The sequence below is a fragment of the Notolabrus celidotus genome, chromosome 15 (genome assembly GCF_009762535.1).
Source record: "Notolabrus celidotus isolate fNotCel1 chromosome 15, fNotCel1.pri, whole genome shotgun sequence".
In the NCBI taxonomy this organism is placed as follows: domain Eukaryota; kingdom Metazoa; phylum Chordata; class Actinopteri; order Labriformes; family Labridae; genus Notolabrus; species Notolabrus celidotus.
The window spans coordinates 15,537,607-15,551,383 of record NC_048286.1 but is presented as its reverse complement, the minus strand read 5'-3'; the positions used below and the strand labels follow the sequence as shown (position 1 = coordinate 15,551,383).

The window sequence follows — 13,777 nt, the reverse complement described above, 5'->3', positions numbered from 1 at the left end:
ACAGGTTTGGATTTTTTTGAGTCAAAAGTTTACCAAACGGGCTGAAAGTCTCACGTAAATTACAACAATCCAAGTAATCACGATACGTTTATAGGGACCTTATTGGATACAAGGAATCATTTTTTGTCTATTTGCCCTGAAAATAAAACCATTGTAACACCCATATAATGTACAATGATCAATATTCTCCAAGTTTAACATACTGTACAATCATAACAGTTCCAGGGTTCTCAATTATAAAAGAGTGCGTAGAATCCCTACAAAAAGTATATGTACTCTGAAACCCGAAAGTGGCGTGCGCCAAAAAAAATTCTGACTTATAAAAACTTTCGTACGCAAACTTTACGCAATGTTCCATTTATGAAACACCAACCACCTTGAGACATGTGTACGTATAGTTTAGCCTTGTGTTTCGCCTTTTTACGCCCACATTTAACCATATACGGTCAATGCAAAGCACTTTATGAATGAAAATGCATATGAATGAGCCTGAAGATCAAAGGTTCTCACGGTGAATCACAGCAACTACAGAGAGGAAGACGGAGAAAATAAAGTTTCTGACACACAAACCGTGGTCCTTGTGAATGAAGCAGAGGTCAGAGAACACTTAATGTTTGTTTCTTACTGCAGGAGTGCCACAAAAGAAAGAAAAATAAGAAAAATATTCAGTGACCACGTCGCTGCTAGTTTTAGTGATTATGGTGACGTGGGTCTGTAAATGTTGTTATTCAATTAAATGAAATGTATAAAAAGAATTGAAATATAATCTGACTTCAGCTCTCCCTCTCACCGCCTGTGTAGCTAATTTCCCCTGCCTCTAAAATGAGCGTACGCATGGGTCAGAGTTTGTTTACTGGTAGGCACATTTTCCCGTCAAGTTTGTTTTTATAAATCACAAACTTGGCCCCGTCATGATTCATATCACTGTGGATAACGCCTATCCCACTGATCAGATCCACATCATACTATGTGTGATCCTGTATTGTATTGTGATCCTGTATTATAGAGACTGCAAGGTTTCACTGATGGGCATGACCCTGAAAGTGCGACAAACTTTGATATTCATAGGAAGTTGTAATGTTTAATCTGCCTCTAATCTTGAAAGATTAAGGTTTACACCTGAGCCCATCTACATACTAATATTCAGCAACAAGCAAAGTGTCACCTAGTGATAGAAGGCAGGACCGTCTCCAATATAAAATGATTTGATACATGTTTGATGACAGTGCCTTCCTGAATATAAAAGCATACAACATTTATAGTGACAAGGGGCAGTAAACAAACATCATCCAAATAACATGAAATTTACACAGTGTTATCTAAATATATACATCATCAAAATTTATGATTACTGCATGTTTGCTTCTGCCACCTATTGGCCACAGCATGTCACATGTAACTCCCTAGTTTAATAAAACAAATGAAAATCTGCGTGTTGCAAGTCTTGTTGCAGCTTAAATTCGAAATATATCCCATGTTAACAACCTGTTTTGATCAAACTAATGGAGCTGAACCGTCAGCATGAAAATGCAATAATATCTACAGTATATGAGGAAGATTAAGGGTCCTAAGAAACGTGTGCAGCACCACATATGATATCAAGACTGCTAAAATAATTTGACTACATAGCAGCCATTTAAAAAACACTGGCTGAAATTCCACTAATTACTGTAGCTTTTTTCATAATATTGTATATTATTGTCCAATGTTTACAGTCCCCCTTATGCTCTCGTCATTGTTTTCCCTCTTTGAAATAGAAGATGTAAACTATTTGAATGAAACGCCTCTGTTTCCAAAACAAAGACAGTGCTCTTCTGAAATGGCAGACCGAGCCACGCCATGCCTAATGCACATGGACAGGCTGTGTGTAACTGTAAAGAAACTGTGTGTGTATCTGTGCAACGTTCACGGTTCCTCACCAAGCTTGACCTGGTTTGGTCTGACACTTCTGCCAGTCTGCATACAGACAGAAATTCACACCAGAGCACACAGAGCACAAACACACACACACACATACACACACTCAAACACATTCTTAACCCTGATGTGTCTACATGTACACACACACAAACACACACTGATCCAGCTGGCCATCAAATACAGCTCTCCAAACACAGAGTCCAAGAAAATAAGTCACAGAGTCAATCACACACAGACACTCACATTAAAAGCACACACAGATGCCATCACCCGGTCAATATAGCTCCTCATCCAAAGAGACAGAGGGATATTTGTAGAGCTGCCACCAATGATGATGAGTCTATTAACCCTTGGCTTCTGGGTCACACAAGAACCTTTCCTCTTCTACTATTTCTCCCCTCTACGCTGCATCCATGAATAAGCTGCAGGATTCCGAAGTTAGAGTTGTCAGCTCTCTGCTCTAGTTCACATCAGCTCAAGAAATGACCGCATCAGACAGCTGAGATTCCTTTTAAGTGGCTCTTCATGTACTTTTTCTCCTGATGACAAATAGGACCTGGCCTTACCTCTACTTTATGGGAAGCAGCAGTAAGAGAGAAGGAAATGAGGAAATCTAATCACAGCAATGATGATGATGGTAATCAGGTGGAGGTACTGTGCAGTTAAGAGAAGGATTTGAATTGGATGCTAATCATTGAGTTAGCATCCAAAGAATTGAGATGCAACAGCGGGGAAGGACTATGACTTCAGAGGAAATAGTGCCAGGAAATGTAGAACAACTCTGGTGTGTTTGTGGTGTGTGAAATAAAAAATGTAAGCGCTCTAGTGACAGTGGGCTTTAAACTAACCCTGAGGGACCAAGATATAAAAGATGGAATATGTTCCTTTGCCTGCGTACGCCTTTACTTCTTTACTGGCCTCACACAGATTGCTCTCTTAAGATAATCCCTTTACAACTATCATTACATCATGATAACTGTCTAATGACCCCTGCTAATCTGAATGACTGCTAGCCCTCTGTTGCTCTCATTTCCACTGAATGACTTAACCATGTTAGTCCTTTGAGTCAGTAAGAATAAACACAACCGATAAACATGAGGAGTTAGGAAAATAGAAAGAACAGAAAAGCAGAAAAAATGGGGATTTCTACTGGAATATTTCTGAAGACTCTTCTGTTATCATTGCCCTTTTTACAAGCAAATTAAAAAGGAAGCAATGCATTGATAAAACTGTGCACTTTGGTGCCGTGGTAGCACTGTTGCCTCAGCAAGAAAGTTCCTGGTTCTATTCCCTGGCTTGACAGTAGCCTTCAGGTCCTGCAGCTTCCTCCCACAGTCCAGAAATATGCTTGTTAGGTTACTGGTCACTCTAAAACAAATTGTCCTTTGGTGTGAGTGTTGTTTGTCTCTATATGTTAGTCCTGCGATAGGCTGGCGACCTGTCCAAGGTGTACCCTGCCTCTGGCCCAATACAGTTGGGATAGCCTCAAGCACCCCACGACCCCAAAAGTAAAAAGCGGTGTGGGTGGCACTGTAATGATGGCGTTTGCCAACTCTAGCTCTAGCAACACTAGCTGATTGCCAATGCTGATATATATGCACAGATTTTTTCCATATAACTGCAAAGACCATCAAATCTCTATCAACATGTTACTCCTCCTCTTCAACACAGTCGTTGTGTAGCTGGATTACACAAACCCCTCAAAGTGTACACATTCACTGGGCAGAATAAGAAACCAGTTTGTCTCAGACATTGGGAAGAGCCTGTAACCCTGACACTAAAAATGTCAAGAGAACAAATGATGGCAATAATTGCATGAAAAGTGATGCTTGAAAAACTAAATCAGATAAAAAGATTTAAAGAGCAATGGAACAGTTTTAGTTAGTACACTGGAAAGAATCAACATGACCGTGTCTATTATATGTAATAAAGAAGATCATGCCATAATAGAGGTAACTGCATTATTGTCGCCTTTTTTTAAAGTCAATAAAACGTATTCATGAACAAAATGTACTTAACATATGCTGCATGTAAACATGGCATACCTACAGTCAGTGAAACGTCAACAGCTCCATAAGCTTTGCATGTGTATAATCAAATGCAGCATGAAATTGACCAGTAATATCATTATATTAGTCCCCTGAGGCCAATGCCAAATTTGATTCACAGACTTTGTCTGCTGAAACCAATGACAAACCTAAAGTGGATTATAATGCACCTCTGGATGGTCAAACTGGCCACAGCAGGGGAGTATAACATCTGACCACTTGTCACACTTTGACAATACAAGAGGCAAAAAGGTTGAGAAACCTGCTGAGCTCGACTTCAATCAAAAAAATATGATTTTAAACAAAGGGCAAAGTGGAATAACTATTTGCGATGCATAATATTGTATAACATTAATTACAAGATATTAACAAGCTGTGTTAAATACTTGATTCTGATTGGTTAAAACCCCATAACAAGGGTGATTCAATCTCAACGGCAAAAGAGATGACAGGGGCAATCTGCTATCACAAGTCACAACAAACCAAGTGGTAGAACAGAGTCCAACATATTTCACCTCTGCCTGATGACGTTGTTAATTACTGTTTCAGGTTGGTCTTGAGAGTCAGGAAATAAAGACAGTTACTGGACAGAGATGTGAGCAGCTTGAGGGGCTTTCCGTACCTTTGCTGGAAGGAAAAGTGGAGCAAGAGCCTGTCTCGAAGTTGCTGATCACTACAAAATACCTTCCATCAGAGGCGAAGGGGATAATAGTAATAATGTCAAAAGTTGTGACTTTGACATTTACCTTCATTTATGAGTCAATTGCAGAGCACCAAGAAGAAAGAGAGCTGAATGATGCCAGAAATATCCTTGTCTCCGTCCACTCATTATACATATTCCTTACATTAAGACATCTACAACAGATCAGCAGGAACAACAGATGCAACCTCCTGCCAGACTGCTCCTCACCATGAAATGTCTTTTTCAGCACCACATTCAAGATTGAGAACTGTTTCCTCAGTTCAATTCAAACGTAAAAACTCTGAGTTCACTGATGGCCTCAGGGTACTTAAGTCTGCATTTCTTCTCACTCATGCATACTAAAAGCAGAGTCAAAGTGGATACAAGGTTGTGTCCCTTTCAGAGCGCATTCACATGTTACTAAAGGCTGGGATAAAAAGCTACATGCTGGCACCTACTGTTCATTTTAGGCACATACAGAACTGTGCATTTCAATCTGCTTCAATATAATAAGACACAACACAACAAATGTACATTTATTTAGTGTTTTAATAGTCATGATTTGTATAACTGCATTGGTAGTTTGATTAGAAAACATAAGAAATCAAGCAAGATGTTTATGAGCATAAAACAAATAAAAGATCAAGTTACTCAAGATATAATTTCTGTGATTTTTGGAGGATTTCAAATTACAGTATTTGAAAACAGATATATTTTATGAAACGAGACACTGAAGTTTGTAAAAATGCATCATGAAAACTCAATGACATGTAAATCCACTTCATGTCATAATAAAACACAGTCAAACATTTCTCTTCTCTACCTCCTCTGTCCTTGGTCAAAGCAGAGTCTGTGCACTTGGCTTAATCTCTGTAACATTGGTCGATTTGCACTTGAGGTTTGAGGCGAGCATTTGGTCAAGGTTGTGTAAACAGTTTGGAAAGGCACAAGATTATGATACTATCTGTACATCTGTTCATTCTGAGGCAAGAAAAAAGGAATGTTGTGCATTTGCTCAAGGGAAAATAACAGTCTGAACTACAGCATTACGTTAAGAGCACAGCATATCCAAGTATGACAATACTTCACCAGCATCTGATATGCAAGATATGTAAAGAATAACAGTACCACCTGATTTCTGAGATATTATCCTATGCACATACATACAATCAAAGTGCATTCCCTTTTAATACCACCCTGCATAGTTACTTCCTTATTCTCCGCAGCAAATATATACAATATCCCAATTCCAGTTTAGTAAGCTGTATATTCAAGTAGAAGCCTTAAGAAGCTAATTTCTATATATCTCCCCCTCCCCCAAGCATTAACAGCTAAAGTCAGTTTAAGGCAAAGATTTGGGATTTAAAAAAGACTTAATGAATGTTATAAACTTTCTCTCAACGTTCGTGTTGTGCCGTCTGTAGAGAAAGCCTCTGGTTGTCTGTAAAGTTCCTCCCCGACAGTGCTGTTAAATAACCTCTGACTCATGACGCGCCAAAGCCGGGGGCAGCGTAGTTCCACAGGGACCCTGAAAATGATGCCTGTGTCACATCACACACACAGAGAGACAGAAAAAACAAGAGGAGTCTCTGTTAGTGGGTGGAAAGTCTCTCACTGAGCTGAAAGTGCTTCAGAATGAGTGAATGACTCAGTGAACTGCTACTTAAGGAAGGTCGGGTTCTTGCCTATATGCTGCCAGTGGGTGGCACTAAACTTCAGTTTAAACATCCATTAGTTCTCACTGGGTTGATTCCACTTTTGACTCATGTATTCCATGCTAATCAAATTACTAATTCCTAGATAGGCAGTAAAGTTCTGTCTCTGTTTAAGTGCACACAGTTTCTTGTCTGACTTACGTGAAGTACTCAGATTTGGGTGTTGCGTTTGTGTTAAATTCTGCCACTGGGACTCCTCTTGATGCAATCTGAGGGCCAAACATGGCTGCTGGGTAAACAATGGAGGATGTCCCAACCTGAAAGTTAAAATGAGATAAACATTACAAAATAGTCAGCTAACATGGAGCATTGTATTCAGCTTTAGTGGCCTGAAAAAATATGGTTTAACTTAATTTTATTGAGGTTACATCACAAATATGCTCACCACCAGACAGAGATCACACGTTTCCATCTCTTTCTCCACCTTGGTCAGGATATGCGAGTCCAGAGTTTCTCCGAAAAACACCACGTTGGGCCTCAGCAGACCGTGGCAGTCGCTTTCACCACACCTTGATGCAGCAGCACCAAACAGTTTTTAGATGTTTTTTGTGACATGTTTTATTTCAGAAGGAACACAGAAGCATGAGCCACACAGTCATAACTTCAAAGCCTGTGTGGTGAGGTGCAACTTGCTGAATAGTTGCAGTCCTGTGTTCAATTATCATGTAAATGTCACGACAACAACAGACAAAATGAAAGCAAAATCTCTTACCTATTGTTCCTATATTATTCCTTGTTGCTGTTCTCTGTATTTGCATTTGAATAAAAAAATCAATATATTTGCATACAAATCTTTGGCTGTATTTTTAGCAACACTTTCTGCTTCTAAGAGGCAATTCCTGCAGCACAACACTGCCCCTAACTGGAGGCCCTGATGTTGCAATATGTAAGCATTCAACTGCAGCCCCACGGATACTTCAATGCCTGATAAAACAAAGGTGGTCTTGGGCCCAGAGTTTCTAATAAAAAATGTTCACAGAGCTCTCTCACTGATTTACAAAGGCAACAGCTTGTTGCTACATCAGAAGATTGTTGCTACATCAGCACAAAGTCCATTATGCAAGTTAAGAGCCTGAAATATCTAAGCTCAGTAAAAAATATACAACACACTATATAAAAGGACAATACTGCAACAGGTAGGGAGGCAGAGCTGAGACAGGGAGAGCGCTGAAAAGGAAGGAGCAGGGCGGCGAAGTGGAGCAAATGGGCGATGGAGACAGAAGTTACAGCTCCCATTGAATCAAAAAAAAAAATTTGAATGGCTTTATAACCACTTGTGTAATTATCTGGCTCAACGGGGAAGAGTTGCTTTGCCAGTATTTTGTACCCACTTCAGTGCGGTTGGTTGCCAAATAAGACCCAATCCATAACCAAAACAAGCCCTCCAAAGCTTTTTATATCAGAGAAAAGGGCAAATATGTAGAGTCAGATAGTCCTCAGCAAGCCATTTCAAAGGGACTTGAATGCAGTTGATGTCCTGTATGTTTACTAAACTGCATTTAACTGAACAAAAAAACCCGCTGTCATCTGTTTTACTGTGGGACTGTTTTCTGTTAATTCATCAGTTGAGCAGTGTTGTTCCTAGAGCAGTTAAGGCACATCAAAATGGTTTAATTTATTTTTTGTATCATTTAATAATATTTTTGTGATGTATGGGTCTACATTTCAAGCAGGGTAGAGGATCCTGGCACAACTTCACCTACTTCCAAGGTGCACCAAGAGGGAAAAGAAGTCTAAAAGGTTCAAAACTCCAGCAACATTTAAATGTAATCGGTCTAAGACAGAAATAATAATAAGAAATAATAAAGTAGTTCTTTACACTACAAGTGTTGCTGCAGTTTTGACTCTGTCTGGTTTTGATTCATGTCTCTTAGTCTTACTCACTGTAAGTGTCTAGTAAGTCAAGGCATTTCAGAAGGTCATTAATAAAATTGAATAAATCAGTCTTCAAAGAGGGAAAACTCTGGGAATAGCGTGCAGCAGAAAAACACACCAAAGGTCTTTATGAATCTGACCTTCAGTATTATTAATATGAAATGCGAGTAATCCCACCTTGGCAGTTTATCCACCGGAATCTGTGCATCTGCAACATCTGGGCCAGGTGAACTGTACATAAATAATGGGAGCACAGCAGTAACAATCACATATAACCTACACATGAGGTCAAATTCAAGACCTCATGCTACAAATCCTACATATTTATCAGTGTGTGTCTGTGTGTATTCCAGAGGTGCTGCCTTTTACCCTTTGTCCTTCAGGGCAGCACATATGGGGCTCCGCTTGTTTACGGTCACGTGTCCACAACTCACACAGCGCGCCTCCATCAGACTGCCTGCAGATACACATGGAAAACACAGCTGGTTGTTAGTGAGGTTTGCTGGGGTCACAGAAAACATCCCTCTCTATTCACAGAATATGTAAACAGTGATGGCTTTGCAGCCTGACTCATGCATAAGTAATTAGTTTGTGTTTTTGCCATAAATCACCCTGAAAACAGAAAAGCCAGACAAGGCTGTAATGAGAGAATTAACACTTTAGGTGATGTCATCACAAGACACTTTAGTCCAATGACCTTAAATATGTGACTAACTCTGTGGACTCAAGGAATGTTTGTTTGAAAGAACCAACAGTTATGACTCAGAAAACTTTCTATGACCAAGAAAAAAAACTATAAACTACAGAGCTGTCAAACACTAGCCTTTACCCATTAGCTAGTGTTGTCCCCACCTACCCCCCAGACCCCCTACCTGACCCTGTGAAGCGACCTTGGGTTTCTTGAAAGGCGCTATATAAATTCCAGCTATTATTATTAAATCATTCAGGACTTCAGTTTTAATTTACCTGGTTGTGTTGTATTTGTCCCCAATATTTCAAATTAAGTCTTTGTATTTTAACCTGTATCAGTATTTTTGTCTCTTGATGGCGACTTCTTCAAATTCAAAGTTTCAAAAGAAAAATACAAGATGGTTTTATTTCAGGATAGTTTTTCTTTTTAAATACAATGTTAAACCCCCAATGTTAAACAGGACATTAGAGTTGGAAGGAAGTATGACCCCCCCTGCCTCATCTAATTTATGGACAGTTTACTCCCTTTCTTTTTCTTCTTTTCTTCTATTCCTCGTACAGAAAATATTTCTCAGTCAAATCATTTCAAATATTGTTCCTTCATATCTCCTATGTCCTGTAAAATTTCACCTTTAAAGTCTAAAAACAGTTGTAGTCCCGTAGGTTAAATTCTGCCTCTCACCGTGAACCTTGAGCACGTGTTTGGAGCCGGCCTGTTGGTGGAGGTCATCTGTGCACTGGGTGATGACAACTACAGAGCGTCCCTGCTTCCTCAGCCGGGCCTCACACTCTGCTATAGCCAGATGTGCAGCGCTGGGTTTCTTGTTCAGAGCCAGCTCTCTCCTGTAATGGTAAAACTCCCAGACCCGAGATGGGGTGCGAGAGAAGGCCTCTGGGGTTGCCAGGTCCTGGGGATGTATCAGCACAGACTTGTTTTAGAGCTAGGAAGGTAAAACCGAAAGTGTAGAAGTCAGAGGAGGAGGAATCAGAGCAGATGATGAAAGACAGCAAAGAAGTCTAACTGCCTCATTTAAACATTTTTCCCTGTAGGTAATTCCCTCTGCAGCCCACCACAAGATGCCATGTTATGAAACAAACAACAGTTATCTCTTTCCTGGCTGTTACTGCCGAGATAAGTCCACTGAGATATGTGATTTATTATGTAAACAGAAAACACACCCACTCAACAAATATGACTCTGAAACACAGCAGAAAATTAGACCAAACACTGAGTGTTGACCGGAATACAAACACAATTAATACATAAAACAGCCAATTACAAATATGTGTTTTTCACCTGAGACTGCCATTTCCTCCACTTCTCATGCTCTCCTCTGAAGGTTGGAACTCCACTCTCTGCACTCACTCCTGCCCCTGTGATGATTGCTATGTGCTTGGCTTTTGAAAAGATATCCCGAAATTCAGACATGTCTAGGAAACAAAGGGAAAATCTACATTGAGTCTTTTTATATAATTATATCAACTGTTTAAACTTATACATACAAGGAGCTACTTTTAAGCTATTAAACTACTTGAGTCCAATAATCGTGCTTTTGTTTTCCTACCCAGAAATACAATCATGGTAAATGATTTGGTACATTGGTTTGTTCGACAATAACCTGTCAATAACTTCTAACTAACTACAATAATGTCTTATAAATCTAACACAACTTTTATTTTACCTGAGCTGTGTCTCGCCGCATCGATCAAGAGTCCTCTCTTCACTTGATTGGAGTACAAGCGAAGACCAAGAGCAAACACAGCTCGATTGTGGAGAAGCATCCTTACTATCATTATAGAAGAACAAGAGAACAAATTATGAAAAGACAAATGAACAGTATGTACATAAGGTAACTTTAGAGTCAATTTTTTACTGAGTACTCTGTATAGCGTTCAGTGTTTGGTGCAGCTTTTGCAGATTTAAGATTGTTTAAATGACATGCATAATGATTTTCATGCACTTAGTATGATATTAAACCTTCGATCAAACTCAGCTTAACCAGAGTCAAATGTCGGCTGTCTTCACAAACTCATTTGATCTTAAACAGTTTGAACCTGCATAACTTTGACTTTTATCAGGACAAGAATCTCACTGTGTTTAAAATAGAAAATATGTTATGTGCCCAAAATGATGCATTTGGTATATTTATGAAGACATAAAGCACATGCTTTCTTGCAATTTATTTCAGTGACAGGTGAAACTGAGTGTAGGAAGAAGCTTGTCTTCTTGTGTTTTGATACTATACAGCAGGAGTTCCCAAACATTTCAGCCCGCTACCCCCAAAATATAGGTGCCAAAGACTTGTGACCCCCACTCTCCCTCGAAGTAATTTATTGTGGCTTCATTTAGCTGGTCAGCAGAAATTTAGCCTTCCTATATGAGCATGGGGCTGTGTTTCCTGAGCCAATATGAATTAACCTACAGCTACTGATGCTTTTCATAAATAACTGTTCACTAACCCTAAACTTAGGAGTCATCTGACAAAAGAAAGAAAGGCAGAAAGCTCATTACACTTTCTATTTTCAAGGTTTTATTTCAAGTTTAGCATCTATTTCTGTCAATATTTTTTTACTATACATGGATACAATTTATTATTTTTAGATAACGTTTGTCATTCAACTTTTTTGTTGCATTTTTTCAGTATTTCTTTGTTCACCACAAGTTAACAAATGATATAAAAGTAATACAAAACAAACAAAGAAAATAAAAAATAAATAAATACAAAAAAATTGAAAAATAATGATAATAATAATAATACACAAATAATAATAATTAACAGTACAAACAAAAAGGAAGATAAACATAAGAAAACAATGTAAATGAACAAACAAAAGAAAATAAATAAATAATAATATTAATACACATTTTTAGATAACATTTAAAAAATAAATCTGGAAGACATCTCACGACCCCCCATTTGTTTCTCGCGACCCGCACTTTGGGAACCCCTGCTATACAGCATGCACAATATGAAACTTTAGAGCGCAACTTCAAAGAAGTGACTATGTATTTGAAGCTGTATAAATGTGTCTCACTTTGAATAAAATTGCTTCGACAAATCAAATAAGTAGAATGACTGTAACATACACGGGCGAAACTGCAGTTGCGCACTCAGGGAAGTGGTCTCGTGTGTACTGTGGTTTCAACAACGCAGAGGAATCCAGCTGACTGATAACACTAGGAATGTGGATATAACACTCTTAATCAAACACATCTGAAATTAAAGTAAAGCAGGTTTTTAGACGGCCTGCTCAGACACTGTCACTACGGTTGGGCACGCCCTGAATTCCAGATCTAACTTTGTGCAAAACGTGTGCAAACAGGTTTTACAGGCTGCACAGCATGTGTTTGAAACTAAAGACCACCTCAATTCACTTCCGCGTTGAGAGAAATATTAAAACTAAATGTTGTTGCATGAGATACAATGAGGATGCACTCCATGTGAAAGGCTGCGTTGCTTCTGTCCTCATTTGACATCGTGAACTAAGTTTGCTATTCGTCAAATGTCGACGTGCTTCCTAACACACGAACAGGAATTATAGCGTGCACCTCCAAACACGAATATCCACTGGTGATAACTGCTGAAAACATGAACAAAACATGTGTTTTAAATTAACTTCTCTCGGTTGCTGTGCTGTTCTTACCTTGTTTTGTGAGAATACCACTTTCGGGGCAAAGAAGTCACGCTGAATTTTCTTGTTTACTTCCAGTGTAATTATCATGAGGGGCCGTAAACAAACCACACTGTCGCAAAAACGCTCTTAAGAATGCACACAGCTGAAGTGGGGGAAAAAATAAATGCTTTGTAAAGGAGTTCCATCTAGTGGCGGTACACAGTCAATGAGTTTCATTCAGGGTGATTCATTCACCGATCTCCTCAAGGTAAAGTGAAATTTCATGTTGCACCATTGAAGTCTAACAGTCGAGAAAGTCTTATTATTGAATTATATTGATTTTATGTTGATATTTTTATGGTTATGCTGAAAAAAAGCATGTATTCTAGTGTGGATAGAGGATACAGTGCAGTGATGTGAAATTCATTTATATTTAGATTTTTTTTAGGATTTTACATAATAATACCTTACTATTTATTATATTTGTGTTTAAAGAAATATAGCATCCAGAAAGTTGATGATAAAATATTTGATTTCCTTAACCTTCAGCAAAATACTGGCATAGCTATTTTTATCTTGGTTATTTTAGATTTTATTTTTAAAATGGAAATGTGTATTGGATGCTGTATGACTCTAAACATCAAGATTTTATTTTTTGATTTAGAGTCGAAAATCTATATTTGGTCAAGATATTAAAGATTGGGCAGAATGTTATTTTACCCTTTATTTTGAAATAATATCTTTTCTTTTTTCTGTATCAATGTCATACACCACCAACGCCTCTCTCTCTCTCTCTCTCTCTCTCTCTCCTCTCTCTCTCTCTCTCTCTCTCTCTCTCTCCTCTCTCTCTCTCTCTCTCTCCGTGTGTGTTGTGTTAGTGTGTGTGAAGTCCTTCCCTCCCTCCTCCCCATCAGCATCTTCCCCTCAGTGTGTGAGAGCCCGGCCGTGGTGGTGGTGCTGCTCCTGCCCGGTCGGCCAGCAGCAGCAGCAGCAGCAGCAGTCTCCCTCTGGACGCAGGTTCAGATTGATGGCGACCACTCAAGACAGCAGCACAGACCGCAGACCCATACGGAGACTTCGCTCCAAGAGCGACACCCCCTATCTGGTTGAAGCCCGACTCTCCTTCAACCTGAGGACAGGTAGGATCTCACACATCCACCCTGAACCCCAAGAAATGTTTCCCTCAGCTGTTTTTTATTCGGGTGTTGTCACATGGATATACCCAAATGCGC

The 13,777-nt window shown here is 39.1% G+C and overlaps 1 protein-coding gene across 1 annotated transcript; it reads right to left on the bottom strand.

The window, feature by feature from the left end:
- Positions 1-5,181: 5,181 nt before the first annotated feature.
- Positions 5,182-12,702, bottom strand: LOC117827241 (NAD-dependent protein deacylase sirtuin-5, mitochondrial-like). The gene is made up of 9 exons (XM_034703777.1): positions 12,576-12,702; positions 10,613-10,717; positions 10,228-10,361; positions 9,613-9,838; positions 8,610-8,697; positions 8,418-8,471; positions 6,751-6,874; positions 6,507-6,622; positions 5,182-6,191 (listed from the first exon to the last, which is right to left on the bottom strand). Exons 2-9 carry the CDS (start codon positions 10,710-10,712, stop codon positions 6,119-6,121), a joined length of 915 nt encoding a protein of 304 aa, XP_034559668.1. The 5' UTR covers positions 10,713-10,717; positions 12,576-12,702; the 3' UTR covers positions 5,182-6,118.
- Between the last annotated feature and the right edge of the window lie 1,075 nt (positions 12,703-13,777).